Source organism: Culex quinquefasciatus, chromosome 3, assembly GCF_015732765.1.
Source record: "Culex quinquefasciatus strain JHB chromosome 3, VPISU_Cqui_1.0_pri_paternal, whole genome shotgun sequence".
NCBI lineage: Eukaryota > Metazoa > Arthropoda > Insecta > Diptera > Culicidae > Culex > Culex quinquefasciatus.
In genome coordinates this window covers 187,680,153-187,700,824 of record NC_051863.1, presented here as the reverse complement: position 1 = coordinate 187,700,824, position 20,672 = coordinate 187,680,153, and the positions used below count along the sequence as shown (strand labels likewise).

Sequence of the window (20,672 nt, the reverse complement as noted above, 5' to 3'; positions counted from 1 at the left end):
ACCCGCAAAAATGTATGGGGAAAACATGAAAAAAATCTAAATTCCACCAAAAGCTGGCGTCAAATATGTAGAATCATTGTCAAGTGTGAGATTCTCGAGTAAAATTTTATGACAAATTTGGCAGCTGTTCATACAAAAATGATATGTGAAAATTCAAAAATCTGGATCTTATGAAGGAATTTTTGATCGATTTGGTGTCTTCGGCAAAGTTGTATGTATGGATAGGGACCATCCATAAACCACGTGGACACTTTGGGGGTATGGAGATTGTCCACGCTCCATACAAAAGTTTTTTTGTATGAACAATTGTCCACGAGGGGGTGAGATTTCCAAAAAAGTGTCCACGTGGTTTGTGGATGGTCCCATAAGGACTACACTGAAAAAAAAATGACACAAGGTAAAAAAAATTTCTCTATATTTTGCTTATTCGGACTTTGTTGATACGACCCTTAGTTGCTGAGATATTGCAATGCAAAGGTTTAAAAACAAGAAAATTGATGTTTTCTAAGTCTCACCCAAACAACCCACCATTTTCTTATGTCGATATCTCAGCAACTAATGGTCCGATTTACAATGTTAAAACATGAAACATTCGTGAAATTTTCCAAGACTAACATTTCAAAAAGACCAAACATTCTATATTACGCCCTATTGATATGTTAGTCTTGATTTAAATTTTTTGAAAATATTATTTTCGAAAATATCGGAAAATTTCACGAATTTTTCATCTTTAAACATTGTAAATCGGACCTATAGTTGCTGAGATATCGACATCCGAAAATGGTGGGTTGTTCGGATGAAACATCAAGTGAAAATCCTGTTTTCAAACCTTTGCACAGTGGGCGAAATGGAACCCAAAATCGGACTTAATTGAACGCGGCTGGTTCCCGGGTATGAAAAATAGTGTTTCTTATGTAAAAAATCCGGTGAATCGATTGGTGATGGTTTCATTCACCGCACGAAAAGGCAAAGGGTCCATTTTGCCCCAATTCCCCTTTTTTACATTTTTCTTAAAAATCAGTCTGTATTTAGAGCGAAGGCTTCATGCGGCCATCCAAAGTGCACTTAACTTATGTGAAAATGTCCCAAAAATCCAGTAAAAATAACCACTTCCAACGCAAAAATCATCTAGGGTCCATTTAACCCCTACTCCGCTATAAAAGCATTTTTGGCCGTTTTCAAATGTTAGGTCTGATTTTAAAAATCTAAAAATATTTTTATCGTAAAGATAAGACAATTTTACATAAGAATGGCGATTTGCACTTGATAGTTTTCCTTTTCGTGCGGTGGATGAAACCATCACCAATCGATTCCCCGGATTTTTTTACATAAGAAATACTATTTTTCATACCAGGGAACCAGCCGCGTTCAATTAAGTCCGATTTTGGGTTCTATTCCGCCCACTGTGCTTTGCATGGCATTGTCTCAGCAACTAAAGGTCGTATCAACAAAGTTCAAAAAGCAAAATATTGGGAATTTTCTCAGCTTTTCAAAAATATTTTTTTCAAAAGTGGGCAAACATGTGCACTAATTTAAAAAATGAAAAACTGCGACTATTTTCAAAAAAAGTTACATAAAAATGGCTATAACTTAAAAAAGATGAACTTTATCAAAATTTCACTAAAGTACTTTTTGATTGTAAATTCAATTTTATATCGAAAAATTAAGTTGAAAAATTTTTACGACCAATATTTCGATTTCATGAAAAAAAAATTGTACTTTACTTTACTTTATCAGCAACAGGTCTATCGACCCAACGCTGAACTAATCGAAGATTTCCAGGATGCTCGATCTTGGGCCGCTCGTCTCCAGTCGCCCACAATGTTGGCCGCTCTTGCATCTTCGTCGACTGCACACAGCCAACGCGTACGAGGCCTTCCACGAAGCCGACGACCCCGTCCAGGTTCGCTACTGAATATCGTTTTAGCCGCCCGCTCGTCCGACATTCTGGCTACATGTCCAGCCCACTTCAGCCTGTCGTGCTTGATGACTTTTACGATATCAGCATGTTTGTAGTCTTGGTACAGCTCGAAGTTCATGCGCCTGCGCCACCGGTCTCCTACTTGCTTGCCGCCGAAGATAGAACGCAGGATTCTCCGCTCGAAGACCCCAAGTGCTCTCTGGTCAGCCTCCTTTAGCGTCCACGACTCGTGACCGTAAAGAGCTACAGGGAGTATCAAGGTCCTGTACAGCGTGATTTTCGTAGGCGTCCTTAGGCTGCGGGACCTTAGCTGGCTACGAAGACCGTAGAAGGCCCTGTTTGCAGCACTAATCCGCCGTTTCACTTCGCAGCTCACATCGTTGTCGCACGTCACGAGTGTACCAAGATATACAAATTCATCCACCACCTCATATCTTTCTCCATCTATTTCCACCTCCGAAACACCATCACCTGCACTGCCACGCGCTCTGCCAGCAACCAGATACTTGGTCTTGGCAGTGTTAATGGTCAGTCCGATCTTCGCAGCTTCCCGCTTGAAAGGGACGAACGCCTCCTCCACTGAACGACGGTCGATACCAATGATGTCGATGTCGTCAGCGTATCCAAGCAGCATGTGCGATTTAGTGATGAGTGTTCCGTTTCTTTGCACGCCTGCCCTTCGCGCAGCACCCTCCAACGCTATGATGAACAGTAAGTCCGAGAGAGCATCGCCCTGCTTCAATCCATCCAACGTAACGAAAGCTTCAGATGTCTCGTTGGCTATTCGCACGCTTGATTTTGCTCCGTCGAGCGTTGCACGAATCAGTCTTATAAGCTTCGCCGGAAAGCCGTGTTCTACCATAATCTTCCAAAGTTCGTTTCTTTTGACCGAATCGTACGCCGCTTTGAAGTCGATGAACAAATGGTGTGTTTGCAGGTTGTACTCCCGGAACTTGTCGAGGATTTGTCGCAGTGTGAACATCTGATCCGTCGTTGACCGAGCCGCTCGAAAACCGCACTGGTATTCGCCGACAAGGGTCTCGGTCATCGGTCTCAGCTTGCTCCACAGGATGCGGGAGAGTACTTTGTACGCTGCGTTGAGGATTGTGATGCCTCGATAGTTGGCACAATCGAGTCTTTGCCCTTTCTTGTAGATTGGGGTGACGAGCCCGTCTAACCAGTCGGTCGGAAGCTGTTCTTCGCACCAAATGCGTAGGATGATTTGGTGCAGAATCTCGGTCATCCGCGTACCCCGTGCTTGAAAAGTTCGGCCGGAAGTCCGTCCTTTCCCGCGGATTTCCCGTTCTTGAGCTCTTTAACAGCCTTAGCTACTTCCTCCAACGTAGGCGGGTCCACAGCTTTTCCATCTTCCTCAACGTGTATCCTGTCCTCGACGATTCCCTCTCGTGCCTCACCATTCAACAGCTGCTGGAAGTGCTCCTTCCACCTAGCCGCCACCGCAGTCTTGTCTGTCAACAGGTTGCCTTCCGTGTCGTTGCACATCACAGGGGAAGGCGTGGTTTTCCTTCTTACACCGTTGACAGTTGCGTAAAACCTCCGCTTATCGTTCACGTTGTACTGTGCTTCCGCTTCGGCAAGTATCGTTTCGTCGTACTCCCGTTCTTTTCGGCGGTGGATTCGTTTCTCTGCTCTTCGCAACTCACTGTATCGCTCACAGTTTCGGCGCGTACCCTTAACGAGCATACGCTTCCTGGCCTCGTTCTTCTCGTCCGTCACTCGCTGGCACTCCGCATCGAACCACCCTTTGGGTTTGCGTCCTCTGGTCGTGCCGATCACTTCGGTAGCCGTTGTGTTGACGATGCTCTGGAGGGCTCCCATTGCTCGTCCAGGTTACCCGTAGGCGCGTCCTCGTTGATCCGCTCGTCAAGCTTCCGACTGTACTCTGCAGCAACGTCGCTGCTCGCGAGGCGCTGGACGTTCAACCGCGCTACCCTCGCAGTCCGCGGGGTCAACACGTTCGACAGCCTAGCTCGGATCTTGCACGCTACCAGGAAGTGATCAGAGTCGATGTTCGGTCCTCTGTACGATCGGACGTCCATCACGTCCGAGAAGTGTCGACCATCCACCAAAACGTGATCGATTTGTGTGCACGATTCGCCATTCGGGTGTCGCCAGGTGTGCTTCCGAATGTTCATGCGCGCAAAGAAGGTGCTACAGATAGCCATTCCTCTGGCTGCGGCGAAATTGACCAAACGTAGGCCGTTGTCATTCGTGCGAGGATGAAGGCTCTCCTTGCCGATGACAGGATGGAAGAAGGCTTCCCTTCCGACCTGCGCGTTTGCGTCTCCGATGACTATCTTCACGTCGTGTCTTGGGCACTCTCCATAGGTCTTGTCCAGACGCTCGTAGAAAGCGTCTTTCTCGTCATCGGGCTTGTCGTTCGTCGGAGCGTAGATGTTGATCAGGCTGTAGTTGAAGAATTTGCCCTTTATTCTCAACACGCAGATCCGGTCATTCACCACCTTCCACTTGATGACTCGGTTCTTTTGATCCCCAATCACTACAAAACCGACTCCGTGCATCGCCTTTTCGCCGCCACTGTAGTAGATGTGGTACTTGAAAGAGGTGTTGGCGATGGGGTCCACCGCCGTGAATTCTCGCTCTCCATGACCGGGCCATCGAACTTCCTGGATGGCGGCCACATGCACGTTCAGCTTGTGCAGCTCCCGGGCAAGAAGGCCAGCACGTGCAGGATCTTGGAGAGTTCGAACGTTCCAAGTACCGAGTTTCCAATCGTTGTCCTTTTTACATCGCCTGGTCTGATGCCGATTAATCCGTCCTGAATTTCTTCTTTCGTTTTTCTGAGTTGGTGATTTACTTCGGTATGCCGCCTAACCAGGGCTGCGAATACCTAGTCTCGGGGTGGGGCTGCCACCTTGCAGCTTCCGGGACCCAGCTGCGGTTTTCTCTCGACACCGTAACGGGGGCTTTTATCTCGAAGCCTAACGGTACAGCTACACCCTCCGAAGAGGGTGGAGCCCCCCTTACCCTGTCAGCATACTACCAAAGTTTCCACCGGGGGTTGGTTACCCGGTCTCTGCAATGGTTACTAGTATCCCGGCCAGCACCGCGGGGAGGCCAGGGTATCGGAGTTACAGGACAAGAGGCTAAAGGACCACTTGGTGGGTCTATTTTATACCTACGGTACATAATGTACCTATGGTACGCGTTGTCCAGTCGTTCGCTGAATTGTATTGATTCTAAAAATCATAACTCGGTCAAAGATTTTTTGCCCATTCTGGAAATTTCTGAAAAGTTGGCATTTAATAGAGGACTTTAAAAAAAACATATAAAAAATAAAAAAATAAAAATAGTGTTTTTTTTTTTGCAAATCAAGTTTTAGTGACAAAAAGTGAAATTAAAAATCTCCAAAAAAAATTACCGTGTATCATTTTTTTTCAGTGTAGTCCATATCCATACCTACAACTTTGCCGAAGACACCAATGATCAAAAAAATTCTTCAATAGATACAGATTTTTGAATTTTCATACATCATTTTTGTACGGACAGCTTTCAAATTTGTATGGAAAAGTATATGGAAAAACTAATAATGCAAAATGGCCTTTTTGGGCATACCGAAGGCACCAAAAAAGTTTCAGCCGGATTAAAAAATACAAAAATTAAAATTAAAGAAAAAAGACCGATTCCGTAGAGAACTGCTCATCTATAGCAACCCTTCAACCTTAACCGATTTGGCTCAAAATTTTCATAATAACTTATTACTTAAGTCTTAGAAGTAAAATAGTAGTAAATTTTCTAAGCTCTTTAAACATATTTTTTAACAAAGATGTGATTCCTTAATTTTAAAATTAAAAGAATTTAATTTGTATCTACTTTTTATTTTTTTATTTTGTAAGACCAAAATTTCAATATTTTCAATAAAAAAAACTTGTTGCATAAATAGTACGTGAATAATCCAAGAAATGTATTTAAAATATAAACCTGAACAAAATATTTTGAGAACCGATTTTTAAATTTCAAGCAAATTGCTTTTATTTCATTAAATTAACTCTAGTTTGTACAATCAAAAATAAATATGTGATCGCAATTTCACAGCAAAAACAAAACAATATAATTCTGAAAGGTGTGAAATCAAAAATGTAAATTGACCTCTGTTATGTTATTCCAAATGCATTTTATTTAATGCTTTTAATTGTGTATTAGAGTTGTTTTTTTTTTTTTTCAAAATGAGAAATTTATCTCTGTAATTAATTTGAATCACTTTTGATTTTGACATTGCTAGATATTCAGCCACCATTGCCGAAGAAGATAATGAACAGATATAAATTCGAATTTGATAACTTCAGTTATTAATAACATAAATAAAATGTTCATTTACCCTAGACAGGTAGTTATCAAAACAGACTAATTAAAAATAATTAAAATTCTTCAAAAAACAAACTCCCTTCTACTAGCGCACAAGACAAAATCAAACTCCGTAGTGAACCCAAAGCTCAGCCAAGATCCGGTTTTGATCGCACCGATGGTCACGCCAACGTCGTCTCCGCCGCCGCCGCCACCAAGTCTAATCCCCGGTCGGTCTATGTGTGTATGTGTGTGAATGGAAGAATGTGGGAGTGAAAGTGTTTTTGTAACACAAATCATAATATAATGTAATACGAAGAGCTGTGATGCCAGGTGAGGCAGGTTCAGACCGAGTGCAGTCTCATGGGAAAAAGGGTCCAACGTCGCCGCCGCGGAGCCGGTCCGGTGACGTCACATTTGGCGCGAGATTTTAATCACCACGGTTGTGAATGGTTGGTGGCGAAGATTACCGGTTTTTATCCGGCCGCAGTAAAGCACGACCTTAGGGCTCTTGTTTTGAGACCACGCGGAAGTTGGCTTAATGTGACCTAAAATTCCGATTTCGTGAGAGGCGATATTGTGAGTAAAATCCTCAGCAAAACCTATAATTTAATTAAGCAAGGCCACACCTCTTTTCGCGAAAGAAAGAAGAGTAGAAATCCCCTTTCCAAAGCGTCACGTGCACACGTGGGAGTTAAAAACAATTTGTAAAGTTGGAATGAGCGCGCGCCTAATCACAGATATTAGCGTGTTAAATACAAGAGGGTGCGCGATTTTCATTTTCCATGATCTGGTTAGTGCAATTCAAGCGTGGCCGAACCCTTTCGAAGAAACTTGTGTACAAATTTGTGCGCGAAAAGGGAGAAATGATACGCTCTATCGATCATGAAGCACGTGGAAAACGAATGGAAAAAGGCCCGCGTGCTAAACGACTAGAAACCGTGAATGATTAACGCTTTTCCTTTTTTATCTGCTCCTTTCAATTGCAGTGATTTGCAGAAACGTGGAGAATGGCGAGGGATGTCGCCAGCAGACGGTACCACTGGTACCCGGCGGTGGCGCTGGTGCTGCTGAATCTGTCCGCCCTGCAGGCCGGTGAACGGTGGTCCCGCCAGCTGACGGACTACAGCCATGTGCCGGGCAATGATTGGATACCGTTGGCACGGCCTGGCGAACGGCAAGCCGGGGCAAAGGTGTTGAACTACTTTGACCAGACTTCGTTCCTGGACAACAGTGCCCAGCCGCAGCATCACCAGTTCAGCTACCAGCAGTTCCCTCCGCAGTCGAGTCGGCTGGTCTTTCCACCACCACCCCAACAGCAGCAAGTTCAGCAACAGCAGGACTTGGATGCGGTGTTCAACCAGCAGTTCAACCATCAGAACTTCTTCCAACAACACCAGCAGACGCAGTTCGGCGGAGGTATTCAGACCATTCAGCGGCATCCACTGCCACCGTACAGTCCTCAACTGCCAAAGGAGTCGCTCGTCCACGAGAAGCCATCCGTTGTGGAGCAACCGTTTCAATTTGGCCAACCCGCTGGACCGAGGCAACCAACTCAACCAGCTAACGGAGGAGTATCCCAAGAGGAAGTTCAGCTTCTGTACGTCCCCGTTGAAACGCTGTACAACCAGAAGCAAGCTGCACCGGACACGAGTCGGTTCAACCCACTTCCACAGCCAGTGAGTGCGTCGTTGATCAATGACTTCTACACGGCAGCGACCACCACGTCCAAGCCGCGAACCACGCAGACTCCGTACACGACCAAATCCACTACCAAAGCGACGGTCAAGCCAAAGCCGAACCAACCTCCGCTAGCGATGTTCATGTACAACGACGACAAGTCCAAGATTTCCATCACCGATGCGCTCGGAAACCTCAAGAACGTCGGCCAAATCTCCGTCCTAGACAGCTTGAGCAAGAACCTCCCGAAGGTCTTTATCGGCCCGTCAGGTCTTGCTCCACCCAAGGGTTACTCCAAGTTCGAACTGCCATACCTATCCACCATCGAACAGAACCGCTTCGACCGCAAGCTGAACGACCTCCCATTCTTCGTAGCCCCGTTGAGCTACAAAACACCCAGCGGATTCTCCAAGATCCCACTGCCATCACCCCACGTTGGTTCCGTCATCGTCCAGCAATCGACGGCCAGTAGCCAAACCAACAACTATTACCGCCAACCGGACAACATCGAGTACTACCAACCGGCAACGCTCAAGTTCTCCGACATCTCCACCAAACCACCAATCACTCTCCCATCGGCCAAGCCCCAACAGTACGAACCAGATCACTACACGTCCCCAACGGCCAAACCAACCACCGACCGCATCACCTACAGCCGCGGAAACACCCAAAGCCCGCAGGAAACCTACCGCCAGCCACAAACCTACAACAGCCTCAGCAACCTTCCCAACCGGCACATAGTCAACGAGGAGTACTTCAACCTGGCCAAAACCAAGAAACCCGCCGTCCAAACCACCGTCTCCAACTACACGCCCAAAACCTACAAACCGTTCGAGTTCAAACCCATCCCCGAGCAGCAATACCCAGAACCCGAGGACCAAACCCCGGTATTCACCACGCCCAAGCCAGCTACCACAACCGAACGTCTGCCGACAACCCGCCAGGAAGAGTCCCGCATGAAGGCCTTCTTCAAGGAGGAAAACTTCCGTAACCGCCGCCCGTACACTCCCTCAACGCTCCCTCCAACCTACGAGGAGGAAGACAGCCCGAACAACAACCAAGAACAGGAACAACGCTTCGTGCACAAGTTCAAACTAGTCGACTCGGTCCGTCCGCAAACCACCTCCACCACCAAATCCGTCATCGACAACGCCTTCCTCGATTTCTTCAACCAAGAGGGCAACCAGCACAACGAAATGGTCAAAACCGTCGTCTCGAACACCGGCAACAACCCCGGCCAGCAAATCATCCGAAACAACTACTTCACCTCCAACGCCAACGAAGCCGAACCGCCGAAGCAGAAGTTTGTCAGCACGTACTTTGCGCCGACGACGTCGGGAACGAGCACGACGGCACGGGCTACCACGACCACCAGCACGGTCGCACCCCGAACGGACCCGGATGCCTTCTTCCGGGACTTTGACGAAAAGAGCAGGTTTGCGTCGCGACCCGCCGTCGAAAACCAGGAAGCGTTCATCAACCGGTACACGGAGTCTTCGTACGTGAACAAGTACAAGTACGAGACGAACACGAACGAGGCGCACTACCCGGTTGAGGTGGTGACCACGCAGGATCCGATTCGGCACGACGAGGTGACCACTGCTTCGCCCGATCAATCGTACAACATTCCGTCGGAACTGCCTCCGATCAGCGCGAACCTTCCCGGCTTGGTCAACTCGCTCATGGAAGACGAATGGGCACAGAAGAAGGGCGGCGAGCAGGACTCCCCAACGTCCACCACCACCCGAACCAACTTCCGAAAGCAGCAGAGTTACCGCACCACTCCAGCGCCAACCACGCAGGAACCTTACGTCAGCGAAGTTACCACTCGGCGTACCCGAGGACGGCGCCCAACAGCCAGCACAACAACGCACTCGGACGCTCCAGCCCCAACTCGAGGATCCGTCAACCGAAGCCGATCGCGGTACGTTGCCTCCGACGGCGAGAAGCCAAGCCGAGGACGGGTCAGGAGTCGCGTCCAGGTCAACCCACGGGTAACCAAGGAGGACGACAACCTTGAGTACCAACGCGATGTGCTGAAGCAGAACTACCCGGTCATACGACCAACCGCAGGTCAGTCGACTACGCAGACGACCACAACCACCACAACTACGACCCCTCCTCCACCGACAACCACCACAACAACAACGCAAGCCACAACGATGCCGATCACGTATCAGCAAATCTACGAAGAGCAAACGGAGCGTCTGTATCCGTACCCGTCTACCGACCCTGTCGACCAGGAGGAAGTGTCGATCCCCCGCAAGGAATACTCCTACAACGAAAACTACTACGAACCGGAAGTTACGAGCACGTACCCGCAGACGACCCCACGCCGGGTCATCCAGTACCAAACCCCTGCCCAGCAGATCGACGAGGAATCGGTCCGTGTCCTACCGGTAGACTACCAGCCGGAACCACAGCGCGAAGTGATTCGCGAACAACCGCAACAACCCGTGTACAACCTACGAAGACAACCCGCTAAGCAACCAGCAGAAGAAGCACCAGTGACCAGTGACGAAATACCAAAGGTGGAGATCACCCCGCGCCCGCGGAGACCCGGTCTCTCCCGGCAGCAGGTGTACTCACCGCGGACTACGGCTGCGACGGAGCGCGCAACTACCACGACGACGACGCCGGAGGTCGGCGCGTCCAGGGGAGCAGGTTCCCGTCGACCGGCGTTCGTGCGGCGACCTGCACGGCCCCTGTACACGACGACCTCCGCTCCGCCGACGACGACCTACGCGAGCCGGGGTTATGCGCCCGGCGGCTCCGACGATGAGCAGCCCACGCAAGGAACTGCTACCGTGAGCGTCAACCAATAATTATTTTTTTTTTTGCTGGATTAACCGAAACAATTTGTTTCTGTTACAGGTGCGCCCCAAGAGCCGCCAGGACATTCTCCGCGCCAGAACGCGACGACCAGTGACGACGACGGCCGCCGCAGCCACCACCACCACCGCTTCTCCAGAGCCTTCGGTCACGAGAGGGTTTGCGAGAAACAAGGAACTTCGAAGGGTGTCCCCAACTACTCGATCAAGACAAGAAGTATTCAAGCGGTGCAGCGTGCCAAACCCGTACTAATCCACCATTTTGTTTTCAGCAACGTGAACGTGAACCACAACAACAACAAACGCAACAGCAACAAGCGGACTCAACTTCGACGCCAAGGTTCCGCATCCGGGAACGGACCCGGTTCAACCTGCAGCCGCAGGAGAGCCAGTGGTCTACCAAGCTGAACCAGAACTCATTCCAACCTGTGCAGGACGTAGAATCACGCCACAAGACATACGGCGACGAAGAATTGCCACAGAACGAACCGGAAATCGTAACCGCGAGTGCACTACTCAACCAAGAAGAAGAAGACGGTGAAGGCCAGGTCAGCAACATCCACCTGATCAACGTTTCGGCCAAGATGGGCGGACCAGTCACGGCTACGGGAACGCCCGGCTTGATCATGAACGAAGTAGCGCTCAGCCAAGCGCCTCCACAAGCGGAAGACAACGCTGACAACAGGTGACCCCCCGTCGATAACCTAAGGTTTGAGTCTTTGCTAACGTTACGTTCCCCCTTTTTCAGCAACGCTCCCAGCTTCGCCGAGCTGCTGAACGACGTGATGAAGGAATTTATCGATGAGGACGTCCAGCAGGCCGGCACCGAGGGCAAGACCGTTGAGAACGAGATCCTCATCCAGGAGGTTCCCTCGTCGACGACGGAATCCCAGCGAAGACGCAACGTCGGCAGTGGTGGTCGGGCAGGTGGTAACTTCCGCAAGCGAGGTCGATCCCACGCGGTGGAGTCGTTCGAAACTGCCGAATCTCAGCACATCAACAGCCACGTCTACAACTCCGCTGGATTCGAACAGCTGAAGAACATCGACAAGGCGTACCTCCACGGCAAAAACTTTGCGGAAGAAGCCAAGGGTGCCAGCGAAATCGAAGAAAACACGGCCCAAGAAGCCACGACCGCCGGTCCAGCAGCTCAACCCCAGGAAGAACCCATCGTCACGATCCAACCGGAAGTGACCACTTCGAGCGTGCCGGAAACGACTTCCCTACCAGAAACCACCTCTGTGCTCCCAGTAGAACACGAAACCGTAACGCCAGCCCCAACCCCAGTAGAGGAGGACGACGGCCACTCGGCGGAACAGTTCTACGACGACGAACCAACGCCCGAACAGACCGACCCAAGTCAGGGCATCTTTGCCGACGTCAAGCGCCAAATCTCCGACCTGTTTGCGATGGCCGAGAACGATCCGGAAACGGAAGAAATCGAAGAAGACGACCAGCAGTACCAACCGTCAGCCCCGATGGTAAGCAGTACCGACGAGCCGGAACTCGCGACGACGCCTACCGCACAGGTCAACCTGACCACGACCACCACCACAACCACCGACATGACGCCGGATGAGAACCAGTTCGAACCGGTCACGGAGTCGGTCCCGAATGCCATGCCCATCCCGACCTCGACCTCGAACGGGATCACGCACGAGACGGAAATCTGCTACCGGGGGCGATGCGTCAAGACGGACGAGAAGAAGCCGAAAAAGAGCAAGTTTAAGCCAAATTAAGGGTGGAGAGCGAGAGAGCGAACTGCTGCTGCAGCGAGAGAGAAAGAGCGAAAAAAGAGAGAAACAGAGAGAGCAGCGGAAACAAGGCGTAGCCTGTCTTCTTACTTCTTCTAGTAGGTAGTGTTCTTTTTTGTAAAGAGAAACGTTACGACTTATTTATTTGTAATATATAAGAGTAGAGATAAAAATAAAAAGTTTAAAATCCGAATTTTGACATCATGAAGCTTATTTCAAACAAAGAAAAGCCGTTTTCAAAAATCAAGCCTAAATGAGAATGACATAATATGAGATAAATTGAGAAAAAGGGAGGAGCAAACAGTTAAATTTCGAGAGTATAAAAACCGCCAGAAAAATTCATTTAATCCCAGAACGTCGAAAAGAGAACACCTCTTGTGAAACAGATATGGACACAAAAACCTTTTTTTCAAAATTTTCGAATCTTAAGATTTGGGGATTTTTTTTTTTTTTTTTTTTTTTGAAATTTTAGATTGTTTGCGGAAATTTCTAATAATTAATGAATTTATTTATACATATTTTTGTATTATTTTTTTAATTTTTGGATTTCTTTTAAATATTTTTTTTAATGTTTGGAATTTTTTTTTGATTTTTGGTTTTTTTAAATTAATTTTAAGATTTCTTTTTATTCCTCAAATTTTTTGGATTTTTTATTGTGATTTTTTTAAAATAGAGAAAATTTACCCATTTCAGGCACTTCAGGCTTTTCGACCTATTCTTGTCACTTTTGCCGTTTGCCACTATTCAAAAAAAAATCTGATACATAAATACAGTAGAGAGTTGTTTGCTGACTGTTATTTGGGCTATTTATAACCTTTAAATAGTCAAAAACACTAAGAGAACTGCAATTAATGTTCAAAGTTCTGGTAAGTCGATAAGGAGTTACTCAAATATTACATTTAGAGTGTTTCAGAATTTTTGTAAATTTTAGAATTTAAAAAAATAAAAAAAGTGTATTTTTGGTAATTATTTATATTAAAGTTTTAAAAAATTCAAATAATTTGAAAGTCCCTAATTTAAAATATTTGATTTTTTTTAATTTTTTCATAAAATTTCAAGTTTTGAATTTTGCTTTATTTTTAAAATTTTTGGAATCTTAGATTTTCATTTTTTTTTTTTGAATTCCCATTTTTTTAAATTATATAATTTTTGAATTTTTGATTTTTTTTCAATTTTAGAATTAAAAAAAAATCAATTAAAATTTTTGAAATTTTTAATAATTCTTAGAATTTTGGAATTTTGCGGAAATTTTTGTTATTTATAAAACTTTTATAATTTTTGAATTTTTTTAAATTTCGGAACTTTTTGAATTTTTCATTTTTTTTTTTTTTTTGAAATTTTTTAATTTTTGGAATGTTTAAAACTTTAATTTTATGAATTTTGAGGATATTCGGATAATTTTTTTAAATGTTTGGAATTTTTAGATTTTTTTTTTTTTTTGGTTTTCTTGGAATTTTTAATTTTTTTGAATTGTTTGGAATTTTTGGATTGTTTGGAATTTTTGGGATATCTGGAGTTTTTGTAATTTTTGTATTTTTTGTACTTTTTGTTTTTTTTTGTATTTTTTTGTATTTTTTGTAATTTTTAATTTTTGTAATTTTTGTAATTTTTGTAATTTTTGTAATTTTTGTAATTTTTGTAATTTTTGTAATTTTTGTAATTTTTGTAATTTTTGTAATTTTTGTAATTTTTGTAATTTTGTAATTTTTGTAATTTTGTAATTTTTATAATTTTGTAATTTTTGTAATTTTGTAATTTTGTAATTTTGTAATTTTTGTAATTTTGTAATTTTGTAATTTTTGTAATTTTGTAATTTTTGTAATTTTGTAATTTTTGTAATTTTTGTAATTTTGTAATTTTGTAATTTTGTAATTTTGTAATTTTGTAATTTTTGTAATTTTTGTAATTTTTGTAATTTTGTAATTTTTGTAATTTTGTAATTTTGTAATTTTTGTAATGTTTGTAATGTTTGTAATGTTTGTAATGTTTGTAATTTTGTAATTTTTGTAATTTTGTAATTTTTGTAATTTTGTAATTTTGTAATTTTGTAATTTTGTAATTTTGGTATTTTTGTAATTTTGGTATTTTTGTAATTTTTGTAATTTTTGTAATTTTGTAATTTTTGTAATTTTTGTAATTTTGTAATTTTTGTAATTTTGTAATTTTTGTAATTTTGTAATTTTTGTAATTTTGTAATTTTGTAATTTTGTAATTTTTGTAATTTTTGTAATTTTTGTAATTTTGTAATTTTTGTAATTTTGTAATTTTGTAATTTTGTAATTTTGTAATTTTGTAATTTTGTAATTTTAGTAATTTTGTAATTTTGTAATTTTGTAATTTTGTAATTTTGTAATTTTGTAATTTTTGTAATTTTGTAATTTTTGTAATTTTTGTAATTTTTGTAATTTTTGTAATTTTGTAATTTTTGTAATTTTGTAATTTTGTAATTTTGTAATTTTGTAATTTTGTAATTTTGTAATTTTGTAATTTTGTAATTTTTGTAATTTTGTAATTTTGTAATTTTGTAATTTTGTAATTTTTGTAATTTTTGTATTTTTGTAATTTTGTAATTTTTGTAATTTTGTATTTTTGTAATTTTTGTATTTTTGTAATTTTTGTAATTTTTGTAATTTTTGTAATTTTGTAATTTTTGTAATTTTTGTAATTTTTGTAATTTTTGTAATTTTTGTAATTTTTGTAATTTTTGTAATTTTTGTAATTTTTGTAATTTTTGTAATTTTTGTAATTTTGTAATTTTGTAATTTTTGTAATTTTTGTAATTTTTGTAATTTTTGTAATTTTTGTAATTTTTGTAATTTTTGTATTTTTTGTAATTTTTGTAATTTTTGTAATTTTTGTAATTTTTGTAATTTTTGTAATTTTTGTAATTTTTGTAATTTTTGTGATTTTTGTAATTTTTGTAATTTTTTTAAGTTCTGTGGTTTTTGTATTTTTTTTATTTTCGTAATTTTAGCCATTTTAATAATTTTTGTAATTTTCGGATTTTTTTTAATCTTAAGAATTTTTATAATATTTAGTATTTTTTCAAAATTTTAGAATTTTAAAATTTTTTATGTAGAATTTTTAGAATTTATTGGATTTTTGGAAATTGTGACCGTTGGGTATGACCGACTTTATTAAATAAGTTTTGAAGCCACAGCAAATAACTTTATATTGCTTGGCTAATTTTGAATTTCGGCTGTTTTATATGAAGCAAAAAAGTCAACTTTTAATATTCCAATACAGTAGATAACTTTATCTAAAAAGGAAAAATAATCTTACCAGCTAATCTTAACGCTTAATCGCTCTCCATTTCCTCATCATCATCCTCTCCGTCCTCGCTCATATCCTCGTCACTGCCATCCTCCTCGTCGTCATCTTCCTCTCCGTCGCTCATGGCCTCGGCACCCTTCTTGGCCTTCTTGACCAGCGGCTTCTTAACCTTTTTAGTCACTTCGATGTCCCGCTTGTTGATCTCCTCGAAGCCGCCATCCTTCAGGTAAGCGCAGTTGATGATAACCTTGAACTTGGCCATCGGCTTTCCCAGCAGCTTCAGTATCCGGGCCTGTTCCGGCGACAGCACCTTGCCCTTTTCGCAAACGGTGAATTCCTTGTACAACGTCACGACTCCCTTGTCCAGCTTGGTTGGCATTCCCAGCGAGCGCAGATGTGGTTCTATGGCGTGCGAGAATTCCTCCAGCGGACCCTCCTTCAGGTGAACCTTCTTGGTCGCTCGGAACCCACTGCGGGCAAATTCATCGGCCGAGTACGAATCGAACCAGTCCAGAACCGTTTCTTTCGTTTCCGAAGTGAACAACAGGCCGCACTGGCCAACCATCTGTTCCCGCAGCTTCTCCAGGTCCTTTCCCAGCTTGGGATCCGCTGCACCGTCCTCCCCTTCGTCACTGACAAAGTCCAACCCCAGCTGCATGACCCGGTTCTTGCCGAAGAAAAACCGCGAATTCTTCCAGGCCGTCCGAATGTCCTTCAGTTTGCTGTTGCGCATATTTTGCACCGAGAACAGAAATATGTTGTCATACTTTTGCCGGCACTCGCGGATGTCCTCGATGATCTGCTGCTTGTTGGACAGGCCCTTCCGATCCGTTTTGGTTAGGGAAACTGAATTACGGAATAAATCAAATTAATAGCTAGATAAACAAGTGTCTCAAAAAGGCGCACTTACTCTTCTTATCTCGCTTGGACTTTGGCATGGTGCTGTGGTGGGGGAATTCCTCGATCTATTTCACAAACGGGCACCAATCTATCACGACTATCACAGAACCTACGGCAAACTTGCGAAGCGTAGAATCGAAAATCCGGTCCCGATTCCGTTGTAAACACATGTGCCGCGCGGCGTTTGACGTTTCTGACTGCCTTGACAGTTCGTCACGCGAACCATGCTTGCACAGGGTGGTTCGCTGGAAAAAAGCGATAATCAAATGCGAGCACGGAGAGAATATGTTTTGTAAAATTTGGTCATTTGGATTTAAAAAAAAATGACAAAAAATTTTTTTTTCGATGGATCAACTATGGTCCCCTTGGAACGAGCTGTCAAGGAGTCAAGAAGTTATTTTTTGAAAATTGTTTTCAAAATCCATTTTAAATCCTTTGCGGTCGTACAAAGTGTCATTGTACTCAGAAAAATAAGCTTTATCGTTCTGAACAATAACATCACAAATTGGGTACTAAAGCCCTTTGCCAATTTTTATGTACTACGGTAAAAAACACGATTAAAAACCATTTCTGATCACTATTTTTCATTTTAATGCAAAATTTTTTTTTGACAAGACAACATTTTTTCGATGGATCAAGTATGGTCCCCTTGGAACGAGCTGTCAAGTAGAAGCTTTTCTGTCAAGAAGGACCGCGAGGTTAATTTTTCAAAATTGATTTAAAAATCAATTTTTAACTCTTTGTGGTCGTACAAAGGGTCATTGTACTCAGAAAAATAAGCTTTATCGCTGTAAACAATAATATCAGCAATCTAAGCTTCATTTTAGGACCCAATTAAAGCTTAATTGGGTCCTAAAATGAAGCTTAGATTGCTGATATTATTGTTTACAGCGATAAAGCTTATTTTTCTGAGTACAATGACCCTTTGTAAAGCTTAATTGGGTCCTAAAATGAAGCTTAGATTGCTGATATTATTGTTTACAGCGATAAAGCTTATTTTTCTGAGTACAATGACCCTTTGTACGACCACAAAGAGTTTAAAATGGATTTTTAAATCAATTTTGAAAAATTAACCTCGCGGTCCTTCTTGACAGAAAAGCTCCTACTTGACAGCTCGTTCCAAGGGGACCATAGTTGATCCATAGAAAAAATGTTGTCCTGTCAAAAAAAAATTTTGCATTAAAATGAAAAAAAGTGATCAGAAATGGTTTTTAATCGTGTTTTTTACCGTTGTACATAAAAATTTACATAGGGCTTTAGTACCCAATTTATGACCCAATTGTCTTCTTCAAGCTGAACATTACGAATCAGTAAATAATTAACAATCAAAAATTGTGTACTAAAGCCTTATGTCAATTTTTATGTACAACGGTAAAAAAAAAACGAATAAAAACATTTCTGATCACCTTTTTTTTTTCATTGCAAAAAAAAATATTGACAAGACAACATTTTTCGATGGATCAACTATGGTCCCCTTGGAACGAGCTGTCAAGTAGGAACTTTTCTATCAAGTAGGAACTTTTCTGTCAAGAAGGACTGCGAGGTTAATTTTTCCAAATTGATTTAAAAACTCATTCTAAACTCTTTGTGGTCGTACAAAGGGTCATTGTACTCAGAACAATGAGCTTTATTGCTGTAAAAAAATATCAGCAATCGAAGTTTCATTTTAAAACCCAATTATTAATTAACTGTCCGGTTCGTCAAATCCACGACCACAGGGTGACTCCCGGCAGACCTTTGAGATTGATTCCGTGCCCCATGTTGGATTGTGGCGCTGGCTGAGTGCACTCAAGATCCAGCTTCAAAAAAGTGAATACACTCAACCTCCGGTGGTTGGTCCCTTTTTTGTTTGACACTTTTTTAGTTTGTACCCCGTTGGTTGGTCAAAGTCAAACTAAAAAGTGAAGAACTGTCAAAAAACACACGTTTGATAATGTGTGTGAACTCCGTGTAAAAGGGGTGTCATACTAAAAAGTGACCCCGTTCGTTTGACAACAGTTTGTGTCAAACCATCGGGGTTTGAGTGTAATCAACACTTGCGTCGCTTCCCAAGTAGCACTCATAACTTGTTGACTGTTGAATAATAGTTAGACAATTGTTTTTGATAAACATAGGAGAAAAAATCTGAACATAACTTAAAAAACAGTTTGTTTCACTGCTTGTATAACTGAATTATGTAACTATCGTGTTTTGTGCCACAAAAGTGTTAAAACACAGTAAACTTTACTCTTTTCCAACAAAACACAACATAGGAAAAATTCTCACCTATTTGGAGGGTTCCATCCAATTTGCTGATTTACACTGTTTAAACAACTTATGATGGAACACTTTCGATAAAAACTTGCTTGCTCACTTCCGTTTGAGGTATTTATCACTTGATTTCAGTCGAAAACGCTTTTTATGAGCTGTAATTAAACATCAAAATCCTGAAATGCGATGATGCTGTTCCCTCATCTGCATTGTTTTCCTCGAAAACAGTTTGTTGAATAAGAATAATATTGCACTGTTTGTTTCACTGCTTATCTAACATTGTCATGTGACGGCATCTTCTGAAAAATGGGCGTGGCCAACCATTCTATAAATAACCTTAGGTTTTCTCGCTTTGTTACACAAATGTTATCGGAGAATAGGTTTCATAACTGATATTCAACAAACATATTCAACTTGACATTGCGTGTTGTTAGGTGGTGTAAATTTGTACGTGAGGTATTTAGAGTTTCAATAATATTTATTTATCGAAGATTGCAATAATTTTAATTGATGACCGATTATTTATAAAAATATCGCCGGTAAAAGCTACAAAAAATATCAGCTTACGGAATTCATGATAGAGAAAACAACAAATTTAAATCACACCAATTTTCAATGTAACTCCGTGATACGGTAATCGAATGACAGTTGAAACGGTTTGTTATAACAAAGTTACATAATGGAGTTACAAAAACTGACTTGAAACAAACTTATATAACTTTATTTCCAATGACAGCCTTTTCTGGAGTTAAGTTGTATAGCACAATGCAGTATAACAAAGCTGACAGCAGCCTTCTTATTGACGTTTAGGCCAGCTTGTTTACTATGAAGCCTCGTGGAGAGATGTGGAAGCGCGCCTGGACCTGCCTGGAGATAACAACAAGTCGTCGAAGTCATCGGATCGAATCTTGGGAAAGACGAAGTTCTTCAAAAAAATGAAAATCTAAAAGTTCTCCATGAAGAGGGTTTCACATGAATCACAGTTAGAGAGCGCTAAAATATTTTTTTTTTTTTCATACAATTTCATTTTTTTTTCTAAATAAATCTGGCAGAAACAAGCGTACCAAAATAGTCAGAGATACTATTCATATTGGCTTCGTCGTTGATTGAAATTCTGATAAGAACTGTTTGTTTACATGTAAGTTGGGTAACGGTTAGACAACTGTTTTCAATCTATCTTTCCTTTTCAGTGTGCGCTTTGATTTGACAGCACAGCCGTTAACCACGCCCCCTTTTTTTCGTCGAATCTCTTGTTAGCTAGCACAGTGGTGTCAAATACATTTGCACAACTTACTCTGATAACTTGCATCTTATTCTGGCAAGTTATACAACAGAAAAAGTGCGCTTTTTCCAATGCACAGGAGTTGTAGAACAAGTTGTGGTAACGAGGCCGTTCGGTTATACAACCAGTTGGGAAATACGTTTATCTGACAAAGTGTGTTGCTTGGGTTTAGTTCAGCCAGTGCAGAGATAATCGAGTGACATTTTTCGGGGCATCCCCATAGACGCACCTAGAGACGAACAAACATTTGGTCAGCCGGCTCGTCGTCGAACAATTAAATTGAAATGTCATCAGTTTTTGCTTAGTCTATAAAGTAATCATTATAGTTTGCTGTGAAAAGATATAACGTGTCACAAGATAACAAACAAGCAACGAAGAGTCGAAACAAAACCACAAAAAACCTGAGTAGTTCCTTTTTGACAGCACCTGAGTATAAATAACTCGTAACGGAAGTC

The 20,672-nt window shown here is 42.1% G+C and overlaps 3 protein-coding genes across 3 annotated transcripts in view; 1 reads left to right on the top strand and 2 right to left on the bottom strand.

Annotated features, from left to right (window-relative positions):
• The window catches only part of LOC6041015 (mucin-5AC), a 40,022-nt gene extending 27,317 nt beyond the window's left edge, over positions 1-12,705 (top strand). The window contains exons 2-5 of the mRNA XM_038261641.1: positions 7,237-10,734; positions 10,802-10,975; positions 11,031-11,443; positions 11,507-12,705. Of these exons, the coding sequence (XP_038117569.1) occupies positions 7,258-10,734; positions 10,802-10,975; positions 11,031-11,443; positions 11,507-12,497 (5,055 nt within the window). The 5' untranslated portion in view covers positions 7,237-7,257 and the 3' untranslated portion in view covers positions 12,498-12,705. The remainder of the gene's footprint in view (positions 1-7,236; positions 10,735-10,801; positions 10,976-11,030; positions 11,444-11,506) is intronic.
• Positions 3,161-5,092, bottom strand: LOC119769350 (craniofacial development protein 2-like). Its single transcript, XM_038261385.1, has 3 exons — positions 5,086-5,092; positions 3,777-4,637; positions 3,161-3,717 (listed from the first exon to the last, which is right to left on the bottom strand). The coding sequence occupies exons 1-3, from the start codon at positions 5,090-5,092 to the stop codon at positions 3,161-3,163; spliced, it is 1,425 nt and encodes a 474-aa protein (XP_038117313.1).
• A 3,034-nt stretch (positions 12,706-15,739) lies between the features above and the next one.
• LOC6041016 (mRNA turnover protein 4 homolog) lies at positions 15,740-16,892 on the bottom strand. The gene is made up of 2 exons (XM_001850278.2): positions 16,696-16,892; positions 15,740-16,631 (listed from the first exon to the last, which is right to left on the bottom strand). Exons 1-2 carry the CDS (start codon positions 16,721-16,723, stop codon positions 15,811-15,813), a joined length of 849 nt encoding a protein of 282 aa, XP_001850330.2. The 5' UTR covers positions 16,724-16,892; the 3' UTR covers positions 15,740-15,810.
• Between the last annotated feature and the right edge of the window lie 3,780 nt (positions 16,893-20,672).

Coding starts and splice junctions, on each gene's coding strand:
- LOC119769350 (XM_038261385.1), bottom strand. Junction 3,718..3,776: donor CAACGAGGACGCGCCTACGG/GTAACCTGGACG, acceptor CGGCTACCGAAG/TGATCGGCACGACCAGAGGA.
- LOC6041016 (XM_001850278.2), bottom strand. CDS start 16,723: ATGCCAAAGTCCAAGCGAGATAAGAAGA. Junction 16,632..16,695: donor GTCCAAGCGAGATAAGAAGA/GTAAGTGCGCCT, acceptor TCCGTAATTCAG/TTTCCCTAACCAAAACGGAT.